The 18,283-nt window shown below is 39.7% G+C and overlaps 2 protein-coding genes and 1 long non-coding RNA gene across 4 annotated transcripts; 1 reads left to right on the top strand and 2 right to left on the bottom strand.

The window, feature by feature from the left end:
• The first annotated feature begins 255 nt into the window (after positions 1–255).
• LOC135082472 (uncharacterized) lies at positions 256–3,938 on the top strand. Its single transcript, XM_063977268.1, has 9 exons — positions 256–338; positions 764–939; positions 1,939–2,127; positions 2,610–2,996; positions 3,081–3,146; positions 3,225–3,287; positions 3,363–3,443; positions 3,554–3,613; positions 3,747–3,938. Exons 2-9 carry the CDS (start codon positions 784–786, stop codon positions 3,936–3,938), a joined length of 1,194 nt encoding a protein of 397 aa, XP_063833338.1. The 5' UTR covers positions 256–338; positions 764–783.
• Positions 3,939–4,821: 883 nt separating this feature from the next.
• Positions 4,822–9,871, bottom strand: LOC135082365 (farnesol dehydrogenase-like). Of its 2 annotated transcripts, none has more exons than XM_063977157.1 (7): positions 9,689–9,871; positions 8,271–8,410; positions 7,554–7,719; positions 6,859–7,000; positions 6,344–6,473; positions 5,503–5,625; positions 4,822–4,952 (listed from the first exon to the last, which is right to left on the bottom strand). In XM_063977157.1, the coding sequence occupies exons 2-7, from the start codon at positions 8,400–8,402 to the stop codon at positions 4,908–4,910; spliced, it is 738 nt and encodes a 245-aa protein (XP_063833227.1). In that variant the 5' UTR covers positions 8,403–8,410; positions 9,689–9,871; the 3' UTR covers positions 4,822–4,907. The 2 variants fall into 2 exon arrangements, with proteins under 2 accessions (XP_063833227.1, XP_063833228.1); XM_063977158.1 differs by having other exon boundaries at positions 8,271–8,404.
• A 3,312-nt stretch (positions 9,872–13,183) lies between these two features.
• LOC135082369 (uncharacterized) lies at positions 13,184–17,732 on the bottom strand. Its single transcript, XR_010259401.1, has 3 exons — positions 17,695–17,732; positions 16,671–16,709; positions 13,184–15,990 (listed from the first exon to the last, which is right to left on the bottom strand). It is a non-coding gene; the product is annotated as an uncharacterized LOC135082369 (long non-coding RNA).
• Between the last annotated feature and the right edge of the window lie 551 nt (positions 17,733–18,283).

Here is an 18,283-nt window from a genome sequence, read left to right as displayed (position 1 = left end):
GATTTTAGATGATAAGAAACGAAAAAGTCAAGAATTTCTCGGAAGTACCTAATACTGCTAGTACTTCTACCAACTAAACTACACGATTTGCTAACCGTTTTCTCGTATTCTGATATTAAAGGATATGAAAACTATATTTTATAAATTAGGTGTTTTTTTTTGAGTGTGTGAAAAACAAAATACATCAGCCTGTAGTCGCGAGCGGAACCCAGTTTTGTTATAAGATACTCCTTGCGGCCTAGACCGCGCCAATCAGTGGCAGCCTACTGATAGGACCGCATCTAGTCACACAGGTGTCTCATCCAAACTCTATCAACATATCGAAATCTAAAATATAGGTAAGTAAATTATTAACAAAACTTTCTTTTCCTTTACGTAAGTTTACTATAGATTTTTTGACGTAAGTGCAAAAGTATTTTTTGATGAATCAGTTTATTTCTCAGACGATTTGATCTTTTAAAATTACCTAATTCAAATTAACCACTTTTTACATTGGAATTCGTCATTTAGATAAGTCATTCATCACTTAATATTTAATTAATGAACTAATTTAATCCGGCGCCAAAGTACTGGAATTGTCAGGTGGATCTTAATAAAGGCTCATTAATGATGATTTTAAGTATAAGAACGCGCAATTTCGCAATCACATAAGGCGCCAGCTAATGTGCACATTTCCTAATCACCTACAACTCAACAGCATTCCTGTTCCTCTAATGGGTGCTAGTTTAGAACCTTCTTTATTCGAGAGAATATTTCTGCTCAGTTATTCCAGTGGCAGTGACAATGGAGTGCAGACGACACGTGGCGACGCTCTGGGTTCTGTGCCTGCTAGGGAACGCGTTCTGTGTGCCAGCTGGAGAAAGAAGAAGGCGAGGCTACGCCGAAAATGAACTTGACTTTCCGAAGGAATCAGCCGTGCCTGAGGGGAGTAGTGATTCGGTAAGTTTTAATTTTTTATATTGTTTTACTCACACTGATGTGACTCTAGCATGAGGATTTAAATTTCAACCGCGGATAAAAACGATAGAGAAAGATAAATATTACCATTGAAGTAAAATAACCAAACTAAAACCTTTCAGGAATGTTTTAAACTTATGAATCGATATCTTTCCAATGCACCAACCACGCTCGTGCCAACCCTGTTAGTCAAAGCCTTTAATCCCTTACTTCTGTCGTTTATCTTATCTCATTGAAGATCCGATATATTTTTTTTATTTTTCCTGGAACTACTTAACACACTACTTGGTTGGACTTAGCAATAGATGCAGTGGTAGAGTCAAGAAGGAAATTAAACGGAAATCCAATGACCAAATGCGAAACTTTTAGACATATTCGGTTCGGAATTTGACTGCATTAAAGTGTACTTGGCAGCAACCAGTTTGAAGTACATTATAGTTTTTGCATGTTAAACTTTATTGCGAAAGAACCGCTTTTCGCTTTGGCATAACGAGTACTTAACAAGTGCTATTAAATTTAACAGTGACACTGTACGCTCGAATGCATACGCTACGATACTTAGCGGCCATAGCTACTCAACCGTATGTAATAGTAGTATATTATAGGTTACATAGGTAAAATGACTTTATTATCCTAAGTAAGTAAACACTGCAACACCAACAATAATGTACGAAGAAATTTTTTACAAATTAATTACCATTGAGTAGTATCGACTCCTGAGGGTGGATATCAATAAGAAAGTTACTGTCTTAAAACCCGCAACGAATTTAATCAAAGTACGAGTACCTACAATAGGTATAGAAAAATATTTTTCAAGAGCAAATCGGAAGAAAAATATTGATGCTAATAAATTGTCATTGAAATAATCTAGGAGTCAACAGCACTCCCTACCCGTGGTCCAACCGCTATGTCGAACTTTTTGCACCACGTGGAAGCAGTTTACTCATTACTTTTAAATTAACCAATCACCTTATCTTCCAGTTGTCAAAATCACCCGAGGACGTGTCTCCTCCACCTTCCACCAGCACGCTGGACCCCTTCGACGACGACGACGATGATGACGACGCCGTGTTCAGCGAGCCCATGCAAACTTCCTCCACTGGAGGCAGCAACATTCTGAGCCTGCTACGGCTGGCTGGAGCCCTGTTCCCTAGTTCTAGTGGGGCCACTGTAAGTTTTTAAATCTTTACAACAGCAACCCCAGTTTCAAACTTTTTTGATTGGGTCCGATTAAATACGCTTTTATTTCTGGTCTTCTTGAGGTTCGTCGCGTACTTTTACCTACTTTCACCTTCACACCTTAGCTTCACACAGCACATTACTATGGTGGCTCTTATATTTCCCAAAAACGGTAAACGGTATTTTTATTTTTATTATTTTACGGTTTTTAATGCACATATTATTGCACAATACACAAATAATAATGCACATGTTTTTGTGTGTGAGTGCACCTAGCAAATGGAAAATGTTGGAGACTTCACATTGTTTTGAGTGAGCACGTAAAGAAATACATGCACCTGCATTAATTGAGGTAAGTAAAATCCATATCAATTTAATTAAGAAACATTAACTACTTTTTAATGACTTGTTATTATTAATTACGCTTAATTAAGCGATACTATAAAATTTGACACTTTTTTCTTAAATTGCAGCCATTTCTACGAAACATAATGCGAGAAATACTGGCATACAACCAAGGCCACCTAATCCTTCGGCGTAGCGTTAAAGACAATGAAATTGAGATTGACGAAATAAAGGGTTTAAAACCGCCCCCTTTCCAACGCCAAGAGACCGAAGAGGACAGCCAAGAAGACAGTTCGGATAGCGAAGACTCTAATGATGATGATGATTCCAACGGTGATGACGACAATGGTGATGAAGAACGGAATAAAGGAGAGGAAGAGAGTTTAGAGAATGGTGATGACAATTCAAAGGCGTCGGACCAAGAGCCTGATGACGATGATTTCTCAGACGAACCTCCTGAAGGAGACGGTCAGGGTGGAGGTATTTTGGGATTATTGGCGTCTTTGAGTGGTGATGTAAGTTTTCTATGAAGGCCTAAACCTAATGTTAATTTGTTAAAAAAAACAGTCTTTACTTACGTGATAATAATATTTTTTCAGGAAGACGGTCAGTCTGATCTGGGATCTCTTTTGGCTACAGTTAGTGGTATAGTTGTAAACCTCAGCGTAAGTAAAGTTTTACTGGAGAAAATGAAGTAGGCTATTAAATTATTTAGGAAATCCAATTTACTTTGATGATTTCAGGGTGATGGAATTGACATCAATGCACTTATTGCATCTGGTCTAGGACTTTTCGTAGGATTACTGGTAAGTAGAGCGTTTAGTACGTTTTTAACGCGATTTTGAAATACAAATATAATATTCTAAATAATGTGTTTACAGTCTGAAGGTGAAGAAAACCCCGGAGCTGTGATCGCAAGCTATCTCCTGACATCTCTTGATACGCTTACCGGCGGTGGAGCTGTATGTCCTCTATTTCTTTAATAATTTTGAATTTATTGATTGCTTCTATAATTTTAATAGCTCGAACCGTACCTAATTACATCATTCCTAATTATTTATTTCACTTTCAGCAAAACAATGGAGCTTTCTTCGGAAATCTAGTATCAAAACTAGTAAAAGGCACGAGTGCGGTACGTTGACTATTGCTTTTAATATTCATGATAATATGGAAATGGATTCGCGGACGTCCTCATTACGTATAAACTATAGACAATATTTTCCCATTGGTGCGGTTCAAATAATACAAAATACATCATCTTTTAGGCTGGAGACCCAGACGCGAGTTCCGAAGAAGGAGGCGGCATGCAAATGGCGGACTCCGCTGGCTTCTTCCTCAGCCTCGTGATGTCTCTACTCGGAGACATGTCAAAGAGTAGTTCGGGGGGCAGCTCCCATCCCTGGAGGAGATACCTCGATGAACGGAACTTGAGATTCGAAAAGAATATGAAACGTTGATGTTTGACTTTTTAGTTTAGTTTCACCAAATTTTTAGAGAAATACTACGGGGTTTTGTGGTTAAATGTACCCAGTGTCATAATGCTCATTGATTTAATTTCGTAAAATGTACAAATGTAGATAGGTTTGTGTTATGAAGTTATAAAATAAAATATGTTCAAAATATCTTGTATGTTTCTAACTTTTTATCATAGGATTTATGTTGGTAAGAAAGTAATTCCTCTACATGTGTTTTATTTTTGTTTCTCTCATCTTTTATTCATTCTTATTTTAGTACTTTAAAACACCGTCTTTCTAGCTATTCAGATTCATCCCTCTTCAATTCGTGACCAGATTATTATTTTGTGCCACCACTTTAACTTTATTTTTAAATCTTCCGAATTTAAGATTTTTTTCCACGCACGTTTTCATCCTGGATTTCTGCACCAATATCACTAAAATATACGGCTTTTAACAATAGTGTTTTCTTCAGCAGACTCGCAACGACCAGCAACCACCCTCGTCTCCGATTTGGACCCTGAAGATGGACATCCTGCGCGCTTTCCTCCAGTTCGCTACCAACATCATGGGGCAAGCCTCAGCAAGCTCTAGCAATGCCATCACCACGTAGGAATAGAAATAGACTAACCAATAATAAAAGCTGGTCGTTTCAAATAAGATATTAGCTAGTAAGCTTATAGATATTTAAGAACAGACCATTAACAGCCACTTATAGAAAATGGGAGGGACGATATTTGTGAAGAAAGCCATAATAAAACTTTGGCTCCTTCTTTTTAGGGCTCCGTACCTCAAAAGGAAAAACGGAACACTTATATTTTAGTAGAATGGCTGGTTGGATTTGTTCTACCACTAAGTGCCATGGTAATCCAATAAAACAGCCATATTTTTGTATTTAGATAATTTATTCTTAACATAATGTCATGTAAGATAATAAAAATCGAAATAAAGTTTGTGGTTTCACTTAAAATCCTATAGCCTCTTCTCGCCAACTGTTGTGATGACCATTTCATTGACCTGAAAAAATCATTTATGTAGTGTTTGATAGGTACTCTATTGGTATCCGATGCCCTAATAACACTTAAGTCGTGTATGAACCATAACTCTAAAAGTTTTCAATTTAGATACAGGTAGGTACTTACAAAAAAGTTTCACCTACCTAAATAAAGATAATTTTCAAGATATTTGGCGAGTTACTCCTTCTACTCGCCAATAAAGATACGCGTAATGCGTATACGCATACCCGCATAAAGTTAATTCATATTACATTGGAACGTGGGAACTAAGTATGTGAAGCGTTTCACTTTCAAAAGCAGAATAATGACACATTACCAGCATTAATACGAGTAGACATTTTCGTGATGTAGGTAAGTCGTTCTCTAGGACAAAAATGCTATTTCACCCTATTCGTTTGCTGAAACATATTTCATACATAGGTATGCCTCTACAAAATTACAGCTCCCTAGTGCCAATAGTTTCCAAGCAAAACCTCGGACAGACAGACAGACATATCGAAACTATAAGGGTTCCTTGTCAGGACTACGGAACCCTAAAAAGTACCACTTACATTGACAGAAGGCGGCGTGGCCAGCACATAGGCGACGGCATCTGCCACATCTTCTGGTCGCATCTTGGGCAGAGGGTTCCCTTCGCCGATCATGGCCGTGTCCACCAACCCCGGGGAAATACTCTGAACACAAACAGCAATCTATTAATATGGGATAGAAGCAGTAAAAAATAATTACTGTAGGGACGGGGCTTCGCAAGGAAAATCAGTTTCTTCCAACAATATGTTTATTCTTCTTTTATAAAATACAGAGCCACACTTACTTATAACCGTCTTGCCGCCATGACCCCTTTCCTTCCTTCTCACTCACTCTCCATACGTTCGTCTCGCTCACACTCGTTCGTTCATCCAAAGGGTTTAAAACAATAGAGTATTTAGGCCATAGATGTTACAATCCTACATTACTATAGACAAAGTAGAGTAGAACTACCCACACACTTCTCCCCCACTCTTTGGACTTTGTCGTCTAGTCTAGGCTACTAAGAAAAATATGCGAACATCAGCCCACCCAAACTCAGTGTAGACCTGTGTAGACCAAATCCTCCATTTGCCTCAGGTAATTTGGAGAACTTCATTCATACTCAGAACTTCATTCATACTCTTAGAGGAGACTTAATAATCTGACGATGATGTTATCATCATCGTCATCGTGTATGCTTATGCATACACTGTGACCATAACAACTGATGTTATTATGCTTTAAGCCATCAAAAGCTTCGTACATCTGGCTGAACCCTTTTTTCCATGGCTGTTGGGGCGGCTGGAACTCTCCCCGCCAGGGGAAAACCCGACGGTGTCCTCCGGAGCCGAAGGTTATTGTTCTAACTTGGACACAACTGACCGTAACTTTAATGCCGCTGCCGAGGTGCGCCAGCTCGTTCAGTAGAGCAGCTGAGAACGCGCAGACGGCGTGCTTTGTCGCGCAGTACACGTTGAACAACTCCGAGAACGGAATGTAGTGCCCGGCCAGGCTGGAAAAGGAACGAGACAAGTAAGCCATGGGATAGGTAGTAGTACTTGGAAATGAACAGACAATATCATAATGTTACATCTATTAATTATTGTAAATTAGATGTCCATAATATTCGTTACAAGTCGGTTTTTAAATTAAACTACTCATAAAAAAGAAACAGTTCTAGTGTATCGACGGAAATCAGATTTTTATACCTGATGTAATATCGTGGGTTCAATTCCTATGAGGTCATCGACTTTTCACTTTTTAAAAACTCGTTTGAATTATGAACTGCATCTTTTAAATTAAAAGAAATCTGACTAATATGTACTAACCACTAACCACAAAATCTAATTAAAATTTTTGTTTATTGGTGTTTATCCCACGTGTAAATGTTACGTTACCTGCTAATATTGATAACGTGCCCGCTAACGCCGCGCTTCTTCATGGAGGAGATGGCTCGCCGGCTGCAGGCGATCACCGCCTTCACGTTAAGATCCAGTACTGTGTTCCATTGATCGTCGCCGATTTGATTATTGCCTACATCTAGGAATGTAACAATATTATTAATGAAAGCCAATCGTTTTCAAAAGCAGGTCCAATAAAACCCATTTGCGTGATCTAGGTATACTTATAGTTAACAGCTGACCCGGCGAACTTTGTTCCGCCTTAATGGCAATAAATAAGCAGACTTTTTTTTTATTTCGAACGGGATAAAAAGTATCCTATATATAGATAGTCACACAAGTCGGTGGTCATCTATTATTATCTCGATTCGGTTAGCAGAAGTGGTCCTTTTTTGGAACCCCGTGATTAAAGGTATAATCATTCGTCGAATCTTCGGGACTACCTATTCAGTCAGTGTCGCTCACCAAAGGAATCCAAATCTGTAGTATCAACTATTTGAACTTAACGTCTGAGGGTCGCGTGCGTGACTGATGGATCACAAAATAAAATAATAAGTTTCTAACTTTTTCCAAGGTAAGTAATGCGTACAATAAAAAGTCTAAAGGTTCGGCCAAACCAACGCGATCACACGCGATCAGCCGGCGTGCTGTTGGTTTGGCAGAACCTTAACTTCGCTGTTAATCATGCCTACCAGTAATATGCCCTTGAAAGAACACCCCCGCGTTGTTGACGACCACGTCGACGCCTCCGAAGCTGTCTTCCACCCACGCGAAGGCATCAGCCACCGCGGCAGCGTCGGTGACGTCACACTGCCGCGCGTGGATGCTACCCGGGCCTTGCACTTTGGAACGGAGCGCCTGGGGGTATGCGTCAAGAGTAACTTGTATCATCCTCACACGTAAGAATAGCACAAAATTCAGATTAGGCGTGACAATTTTACCTACGAGATAAATTCAGAATATATGTTACTTGGCTTATAAGTTACGCTAAAAGCAACAAAATACCTAAATATTTGTTAAAGTAGGTATTTATTCGGAAATCTCTAAAGCGAACGATGCGGTTTGCAAGAGAACAATAAATGTTAATGTCAATTTAATAATGGGAAGAAAAACTTCGTTAGAGGAGCACGATGGTGGCTCCGGCGCCGCTGCGGAATAGGAATGCCATGACACGGCGCGCTCAGGGGGTTTGACGCAGAGCATCCCATATTATTAGCATTTCGTCACGAATTCAAAAATGATCATTCATGTTATTCCATTCGCAAAATGGTCGTACTCAGATAAGCCTCGCTCTGGCGCCCTGCTGCACGTACATAGGCCTTGATTAAGGCGTTCCCGCACAGTGCATCGTGTGGAAAACCTCTCTTCACCTAACAGCCTTTATTTTCGGCATAATAAGCAACTCTTACCTCAACCAAGTCGGTCCTCCTGGCCAGGCCGACCACCCGCATGCCTGCGTCAGCCAGCCGCACGCTGATGGCTGCCCCAATACCCGCGCTTGCGCCCGTCACGACCGCCGTCTTGCCCGCCCAGCGGTCCATAGCTGTTACTAATAAACCAAACTTTATAACAACAATGTTATCAGCATTGTTGTGTTTCGGCAGTTAGAGGTAAGATAGCCAGTTCCTCTGTGGTTGAGGATTCCGGGTAAAGCTCGCTTCCACCTTCGGCCTGATCGTCACTTACCATCAGGTGAGATACAGGTCAAGAGCTTCCTCATTGTGGATAAAAAAAAACTTATTTAACAACCTGAAACGGTAAGCGCACGTGGGTCGTCCGCCCAAAAGGTGGACCGACATCATAAAGGTAGCAGGAAGGCGCTGGACGCAGCCCGCTAACAATCGATCAACATGGAAATCATTGGGGGAGGCCTGTGTTCAGCAGTGGACGGCTTATGGCTGAAATGATGATGACGAGCGGTCCATAGCTGTTACTATTAAACCAAACTTATTAAAAAACCTGTAACGGAAAACGCAGCGTGGGATTTCCGCCCGCAAGGTGGACCGACGACATCATAAAGGTAGCAGGAGGGCGCTGGAAGCAGGCCGGTAATAATCGATGAACATGGAAATCATTGGGGGAGGCCTATGTTCAGCAGTGGACGGCTTATGGCTGAAATGATGATGACGAACGGTCCATAGCTGTTACTATTAAACCAAATTTGTTAAAAAACCTGAAACGGAAAACGCAGCGTGGGACGTCCACCCACAAGGTGGACCGACATCATAAAGGTAGCAGGAAGGCGCTGCTGGACGAAGGCCGCCCGGCCGCTTGCAATCGATCAACATGGAAATCATTGGGGGAGGCCTGTGTTCAGCAGTGGACGGCTTATGGCTGAAATGATGATGACGATTAAAAAACCTAGCTTTTGATAGTTAATTAACATTTTTTACCAACCTAACTTTTTAAGCCTACCTACACGTAAAATTGGGTTCGATACCTGCAATACAAACATTTGTTTCACGAAAACATAGTTCAAGCAATAAAATCCTATAGAACAAAAATTGATAAGAAGGAATTATTGCTATACAGAGGTTCCAAGACACAAATCAACGGGGCCTTTTGTATTGACAACTCTGATTTTAATTGAATTCAATGACACAAACAAAACTAAGTAAAGGTAAACATTGTTCACTAAACAAATCAATTCAAATCAGTTTATTTGCGTGAAAAGTTGTCTACAAGTTCTTACAATATTAAAAGCTGGCATGCAAATATTATTAACAACTTTGTACGATTATAATAATTCGGCATAATTAGTACCTAGTACCTAAACTAGGTAGCCTACATTGCTGTTAGTTATTTACTGAACCATAAGTAAACTTACCTGTTAAAAAAACTTCTTTCCTTACTTCGCGAATGGAGCAGCAAAGTTGATTTCACTAAACACTATCAACAAAAGCCGTAAACAGAAATAAAAAGTTGACTTTCACTGCAAACAGTACGAGCGGCACCGAACCGGTTGGCAGGCGAATGGTCGATCGAATGGCGGAGGTTTTAGAGTAACTTGCCTTTCCCTCAGCTGAATCTGCGTTCTATTTGGTTTATTAATTAACTAACTGCGCTCGCGACAGTCTTGCGTTAACTAGCTCTAGCGTATCCAGTTAAAATGAAAACCACAATTTATGTATGAGAATGAGAGGTGTCGTCAGGCACCATTCAATTTTATTTAAATATGTAAATAAAATAAAACTTTAGTATTGTCTATTGTATGCGAAATATCTACTAAGTCCTAAAATATTCTTTTGGACTTACTGGTACAGTCAGCATCAAATAGTTCGTCACAGAAATATCCATAAAATCACTGTGTAAGTGCTATTCGCAGGATGTTCCTATCACACATTACTAATTACTTTAGAGAAGGCAATAAATAAAACACAGAATAATTTAAAATTGTATAATTAAGATAATTGTATGTTAATAGAAAAATCTCCGACATACGACACTTAACAAGGCTAGAAATATTGAAATGGTCGAATATACAACGCGCGGCATATGTAACTAACTATGCGACTCTGACACTCATAGGAACATTTGCACCTTAACCTAACTATTCTAGAGCTAACAGCAAGCTAACTTATTGAACGCCTTTCACAGGAACACCATGGAGGATATTGTATAAATTATTGCACATCAATTTCAAAGAGTTCATTGCAATTCACCAGTCATTTATCAATTTTAAAATATAAGCAAATTAAGTGATCTTATCTCAGTTAAATGTTTTCCCACCTATTTCATCGTGACACCCAAAGTGACCAAAAAGTTACCTTATTCCAATATAACAAAGACGTGTTGCGAACTTTTTGGCTACCTTTTGGTTGTCACGAACTATTTGACTGTACACCCTGCGTACATAAATGACTGCATGCAAGTAGCGTTTTACAATATCCTCATTGGTTTTCTTCCAAGTAGGTAATTTGCAACGGCTAATTGTTGTCTTCGTTGCTGCTTTATTTACATTTAACATTATGCATAATCGTAAACTGCTTGAATATGTCCTAAACGATGCGTTATAACGACACATTTTTAACCGACTTCAACAAAAGGAGGAGGTTCTCAATTCGGTTGTTATTTTTATAGACTAAGAGCATAAATGAAATGGGTCGATTCAATGCTATTCAATGCAACAAATTACAATTACATTGATATAACAAATTAAAAAAATACTAACTTCTACAGCTGATTCATTAACAGTGTTAATGAATCAGCTCACACATGGTTTAGTATGTGTACCAATCATTTTCAGTTATGCACCTTATTATGCACCACCCTGTATATTTCATAAGTAAAATAGTTACAAAGTAAAATATATTAATAAACACTGTATAGCTTATGTAAAATGACACTGTTTTCCAAATAAGTAAAATAAATTTAAGTAGCAAAACCGATAACGCTTGGAACTGTACAAGAATTCATTATAACGCATCGGTGGCATAATGTCTGTTCTCACCGTTGAAATTGTATGACTTGAAACATTAATGTGCATTAAATCGCGTTTTCGTAGAGTCAATACAAAAACGCGATACCATACACTTCAAATGTAGGCGCACACTAGGCGACATGCGACAATAACAGCTTGGCGAATAGACGCGACGACGCGTCTTTCCGTTCTATACATGGCCAGAACGCACCCATAGGAAACTGCTCGTGTATATTTTGGAGTGTCTCCTTGTAAGTCGGTCACTACAAACTATACACGAATTTTGCGTACTGATCGTGTATAGTTTGTGTCGTGGATGGATTCCGTCTTCGCTCCAAACTATACTACACCACTTACAGTTGACTATAGTGTGTTTAGTTTATTTGATTTAATAAAATATGGAATTATATTTAAAATTATTACATTTATTAGATATTATGCTCGTGCTTTGTCCTCGAGATTAGAAATATAAGAACTACCTATGTAGATCACGTACGGTGATGCCATTTTTAAATTCATTAATTTTTACATAAAATATTATTATTTTACTGAATCTACATATTATTATAATAAATCTAAATTTATAACACTAATGTAAGTGGTTTCTGAAATTAAATTGATTAGGTAGATTTCAAATTAAATAACAATTATTTATTAGTGAGAATGAATGAAGAAAGTTAAACGTGTATTATTAACTAAAATTGTCGACCGTTCGGTGTAGTGGTTCGAAACGGATAACTGTTCCGGAGGTAGCGGGTTCGATTCCCGCACAGTACAAACATTAATTTGTGTGCAATGAACATATTTTGATATTTGTTTGTATTGGACTGGGTGTCTTCTATGTATAATAAGTATGTATTTACAAAAAAAGTATTTAAGTATGTTTATATCCGTTATCTAGTACCCATAGTACAAGCTTTGCTTAGTTTGGGACTAGAAGCGCAGTGTAAAATGTCCAGGGATATTCATTTTTATTTATAAGCTTTTATCTCAAGAACAAAAATCATTTTCACATACATAATTCTTAATTTTAGAGTTATTCAGCCCCAAAACAAATATCTTTTCTATGGCAGAATATAAAACACCAAAAAGCTCTTTATCAAAACAATGGCACGTGTCGAAATTGATTCAATGTTTAAAGTAGACACGCAGTTATGAATTAATATGCAATAGAAAGAGAGGTAAATAAGTCAAAATGACGAGCATGCAACTAAGTACTCGCGTATACATTGTAATCGCGAACTTATTACAATACATACATGATTAGTCCGTATGCGTACTGACGATGTATATTTTGGAGTAAGATAATTGATCTAAGTCACTACAAAGTATACGCGAGCAGTACGCAGCGTATGCGTGCTGGTCGTGTATAGTTTGGAGGAGCTTAGTAAAAAAAGTCACATCCAAACTATACTCGATTAGTTTCACACCCTTGCGTTCTGGCTATGTATAGAATGGAAAGACGCCGCGACGACAGGCTGCTTTCAAGGTATATTTTGGACGCCGCGACTCTGATGCCAAGTGTGCGCAGCTTTGAACAAAATATATGAAATTGTCGGCCGCAGCCTGTTGTTCTGTCTAGTCGCCACGTTTGTCGCTGTCGTGTGTCACCTAGTGTGCGCCTATAGTAAATTTTACAGTCAGTCGCCAGCTTAACTTGTTGGCGTAAGTATTATGCTTATTGCTCCATTAAATGTTAAACATGTAATGCAAAACTAATTGTTATTGTTATGTTTAAAATATTGTTATAATAAAATTTCCTTTACAACAAACAACACATTAAAATCTGTACAATTTTTATAATAACCAGGCATCGACACAACTACTTCATCTAAAACTCAGTGTGATTACTAATTTCATAAGATTTTTCCTACTCATAAGTTTGTGAAACTGTTACCAATATATTCATTTTGAGTTCTTTTTTTGTATAATATAACCGGGTTATGGGAAGACCTTGTGTTGTATTTTTCGATTAACCACGACTACGCGTACTCATAAGACTATATCCTAAGAAAAATAGTGCTAGATTATTTCATTTAAAGTAATAATAATAAAATAATCTGTATTGAAAGATGTTAAGTATGAGTAATCGCTATTAATCTTTCTGAAACATGATTTTGTGTTATTAAAAATATTCTTAGGTCCAACTGCACAACCTTCTTCAACATTTCTGTCTCTTTCATTGTAAACAAACAGACAATTAAATAATAATGTTTTGAATGCAGAGTATTCTAATCCTGTTTTAAAGAGTGTTGTGCAAATGGATACTTTTACAACGACCTTAAAATACTACTTAATTTAAAAAGAAATTGCACTTACTAATATCACTTACGTAACGCTATAACTTATAACATGATCTATTTTATAAAATTTACAATCCGTGTACGAATTATTATATTGATAGCGTGAGAAAATACGTCTTTTACAATTTGTGCAGCGCATTTAACAATTAAATTTTGTGTGTGCTTGCATTCACTCGTTGGAAAAAACTTTTAATGTGACTACTCCCCTCTCGCTCACACATACTCATAGAGAAAGCAAGAAGTCACCTCTCGCTTACACTTTCAAATGCAATAGTAGACACGAAAGACCAAATCTAATGCCTAAAGTATATTGCTTTCTGATAAAATCCCAACTTATCTATTGAAGTCACTGGACCCGCTTCTATCTAATAAAATTTGTACTATCACAGATCTACATCGTGTTTCTTTTCTCTTTCGTTGGATAGAAAAGAAAAGAGAACACTACATAGTTTATGTTTGTAATACAAAAAATATTAGGAGATGGTATTCTTACAAATTTTATTTATTATACGACCACGTTAACCTAGCTTAACGACCATGTGTTTATGGGTTCTCTTTCAACCGTATTTTTAACCACAAAGTTCAATTAACGCAGTGGTAAAGAAATCCCTTTGTGGCAGGGCAGTTCCTAGTTTGTTTATTGCAGGCTTGAACCTAAACATGACCCATCGATTATATTATAAGGGTACCAGCCCGATGAATTAAGTTCACGAATAATCACTTATAAGGTCGACAATTAATTTAAAAAGGTATTTTCTTAATCATAATGCGCTATGGACCTACCAATGAACACTATGTTATAGCAAATAACAATGTACGGACGACAGCACATCAAACTATCATTTTTGTTGCAAAATAGCTCCTATCACAACTGCTTAAGATACCAGTGTCAAACTTGATGTGCTATCGTGTGTACAGTAGCTTTAATACGTTAGCGTCATTTCATTTTACTCCCAACATCACACCAATTGCGCTCAAATTGCTTGTTATTCTTTACATTACACTTTATGCATCCTAACAGAAAAACTTAAACACACATAAACTACGCACTCACACTTCCATTTATACAAAGCAATATTTACCGCCAATCTCATTTACAGGTAAAAAATATATCCATTATGATCTTTAGACTTATTTTATCGTCATATTATTCTAAAACTAACAATATTTGCAAGAATTAAGTAAAAGTATTAGATATTTATTATGCCAAGTGTGCAAATCACATCATTGGCAAGAATATTATTTTGATTTTGAATATCTCTGTAAATAATAAATTAATCAGACAATATTTTTGAACCAATTCTTGAGAGATCAATAATAATTTCAATTTTAAATACTTTGTTTTCTTTCAGTTTTTGGATTATTTTTGTGCTTAAGTACAAAACAGTGATTTTAAGTTCATTTTATTAGATTTTTTTGTTAATTTCATTATTAATATGGGGACCCTACATTATCGTACTGTGTAAAAATATGTTTGTAATATAAATTACAATTTATGTTGCTGTATTTTTGTATAGTACATGACAATTAAAACAATTTCATTACAATGTGAAAGTGAAGTGACGTCATAGTGTGGTATTTCGATTGAAAAAACGTCTCATAATACAGGTGTCATCATGTACTACATTTTATGTGATTAGGTACATAATGGTGCTGTTTTTTAATATGGCTGTTGATAAATTTTATAATGAAATGTTCATTTATGTAAAACCTCCATACCCTTTACATAGGGGGCACTGGTATTCTATCATTTTGTTATTCGATTCCGTACGTAACTACGTTTTTCGTACGATATCGCAACGTTATTAAACCAAGTCCTTCAAATGTAGAAACGCACGAAAACGTTCACAGTACGGATGATCTAAAAGCATTACTGTTAAATGGAATAAAGTGTGTAAATTTATACGAGCATAACATCGGCTTGTTTGTTCGGCGCCATATTGGAAATATTCATATTATAGTTCCAAGATACTGAACTGTCCTATCCATGACATTGACAGTGGGGCGCCACCGTCAATACCGGATCGCTGGTTCCGATTATTGCCATGTTGGAAACCATATAGTTGAACGATGGTAGCGCCCCCCTGTCTTTGAGTTTGGTGGGACAGTTCAGCGTGGGTCATCTATAAATACTGAACTGTCCTATCCATGACATTGACAGTGGGGCGCCACCGTCAATACCGGATCGCTGGTTCCGATTATTGCCATGTTGGAAACCATATAGTTGAACGATGGTAGCGCCCCCCTGTCATTGAGTTTGGTGGGACAGTTCAGCGTGGGTCATCTATAACTCTTACGTGCACATTAGTACGCCCGGCGCCGGGCGGCCCGGGCTCACTGGAACAAACTTTGCACTTTCAACTTGGGGATGTATGTGTTCTGCGAGCTACTCCTTATTATTTTTATCTGAAACAATATTGAGATTTTATTGTAGACTTAAGACTATATTGGAAAATATCTCAACCATAACTCAAATGATTTTTTGAAATATTACCACAGAATAATAATAAGTACTACGTACAGAAGTTTTACTTCGCGAAGGTATTTAAAAAAATGTATGCTCAATGTCGTTAACAATATGGTGTAATTTAGCTTGCCTCAAGAGTCAAGCACCATTTTGTTGATAAACGTCAGTGATCGATACTGCGCCTGCGCCGAAGCCGACCAAAGCCATAGGGCTGACTTCGGTAAAATGATGTGTGACGTGAGGTGCCAAACTGCAGAAAATGGCGGAGGAAATACATGATTAAGCATGAATTATCATGAATAATATTAACCACTTATTTACCTTTCAGTGTTTTCAGGCAACTTAAAAAAGTACATTCTGTGTCTTTCATTATTATTTAGGCAGTTAAATACTGCACAGTATTTAGTACACCGTTTTCTTTATTTTTTTTTTCCATCATACACAAGAATACGCGTGCGTGAGTCAATGTTCACTCGTATGTAAGGCCTTGTCGAATAGTATCCTGTAGGTGGGCCATCGTGCGTGTTTTGTTTTCGATGTAAACTCGCGGAGATGAACAGGCCTGATATTACTATGAAATATAAACGGAAATATTAAGTTTGGAATCGATCATACTCACTTCATTGAAGTCTGTCAGGTCTAATGGATCTTTCAGCGCCTGAAACCAAACGTATGATTATGAATACCAGAATACATAGCTAGTTTAGTTTTTACGGTGGCTTTGAAAGAGTGAGTTTTTCCATCTCTGTCGCGCATACAACTGACTTGTGGCCTTAATTAAGCGACGGAACGTAAAATAAAGCGACGCGACGCTATGTAATACGACCAAATACTTCACGTGACGTACGCTACTATTAAGCCGCTACCATATACAAAGATTACTTGATATTTTCGTGTCGTTCCCGCGTTTGTCGTTTACCTAGAACAGCGGATAAGCGATGCCACTCCAGCACTTTACTGCTTACACTCCTCCTCACCTGTTCTCAAGTTTGCTGTGCTGTGGGGGATGGGAAGGTATTGTGTGGCATACATACTTTTTATACGCAAGAAACAACAACGGCATTGGTCAGGCGCCGCTCTAAGGTCTTCCTTACACTTCGCTGGGTCAGCGTAGCCGCGACGTAAATTCAAGTTTTGAACGCTGAATCTACGCAGCACTAGCGTCAGGTCCGCACAGCGCCAACGCAACGTCTTTTTCGGATGAGTAATTTTTTTTTTTTATCCACAACGAGGAAGCTCTTGGCCTGTATCTCACCTGATCGTAAGTGATGATCAGGCCAAAGGTGGAAGCGAGCTTCACCCGGCATCCTCAGCCACGGAGGAACTGGCTATCTTACCTCTAACTGCCGGAACACAACAATGCTGTTACATTAACATTGTTGTTATGGCGACAGACTAAGGTAAGATGGTGGTACAGCCTGATCCGTGAGCACGTAGAATTTTGTCCAATGACCCCAAGCTACCCATCCTTATCGCTCGCGCGTAATTATGTACTAGCCAAGCGGACTTAGAACAAGTCCTACAACCAAACCGAACAGAAAAATCTGCCCCCACTGGGAATCGAACCCGGACCTGCGCAGCTGGTGCGCGCGCAGCAGGTGCTCGGTGTGCTCGCGGCCGAGCGCCTGCCGTAGTGTACTGACCGGCGCCTGCTTGGGCGGGCGGCCGCGGCGGGCGGGCGGGCGGGCGGGCGCGGCGAGCACGCGCAGCTGGTGCGCGCGCAGCAGGTGCTCGGTGTGCTCGCGGCCGAGCGCCTGCCGTAGTGTACTGACCGGCGCCTGCTTGGGCGGGCGGCCGCGGCGGGCGGGCGGGCGGGCGGGCGCGGCGAGCACGCGCAGCTGGTGCGCGCGCAGCAGGTGCTCGGTGTGCTCGCGGCCGAGCGCCTGCCGTAGTGTACTGACCGGCGCCTGCTTGGGCGGGCGGCCGCGGCGGGCGGGCGGGCGGGCGGGCGCGGCGAGCACGCGCAGCTGGTGCGCGCGCAGCAGGTGCTCGGTGTGCTCGCGGCCGAGCGCCTGCCGTAGTGTACTGACCGGCGCCTGCTTGGGCGGGCGGCCGCGGCGGGCGGGCGGGCGGGCGGGCGCGGCGAGCACGCGCAGCTGGTGCGCGCGCAGCAGGTGCTCGGTGTGCTCGCGGCCGAGCGCCTGCCGTAGTGTACTGACCGGCGCCTGCTTGGGCGGGCGGCCGCGGCGGGCGGGCGGGCGGGCGGGCGCGGCGAGCACGCGCAGCTGGTGC

This window comes from Ostrinia nubilalis, chromosome 21 (assembly GCF_963855985.1).
Source record: "Ostrinia nubilalis chromosome 21, ilOstNubi1.1, whole genome shotgun sequence".
NCBI classification, from domain to species: domain Eukaryota; kingdom Metazoa; phylum Arthropoda; class Insecta; order Lepidoptera; family Crambidae; genus Ostrinia; species Ostrinia nubilalis.
The sequence above is the reverse complement of the archived record's forward strand: the minus strand, read 5'-3'. Positions and strand labels throughout refer to the sequence as shown.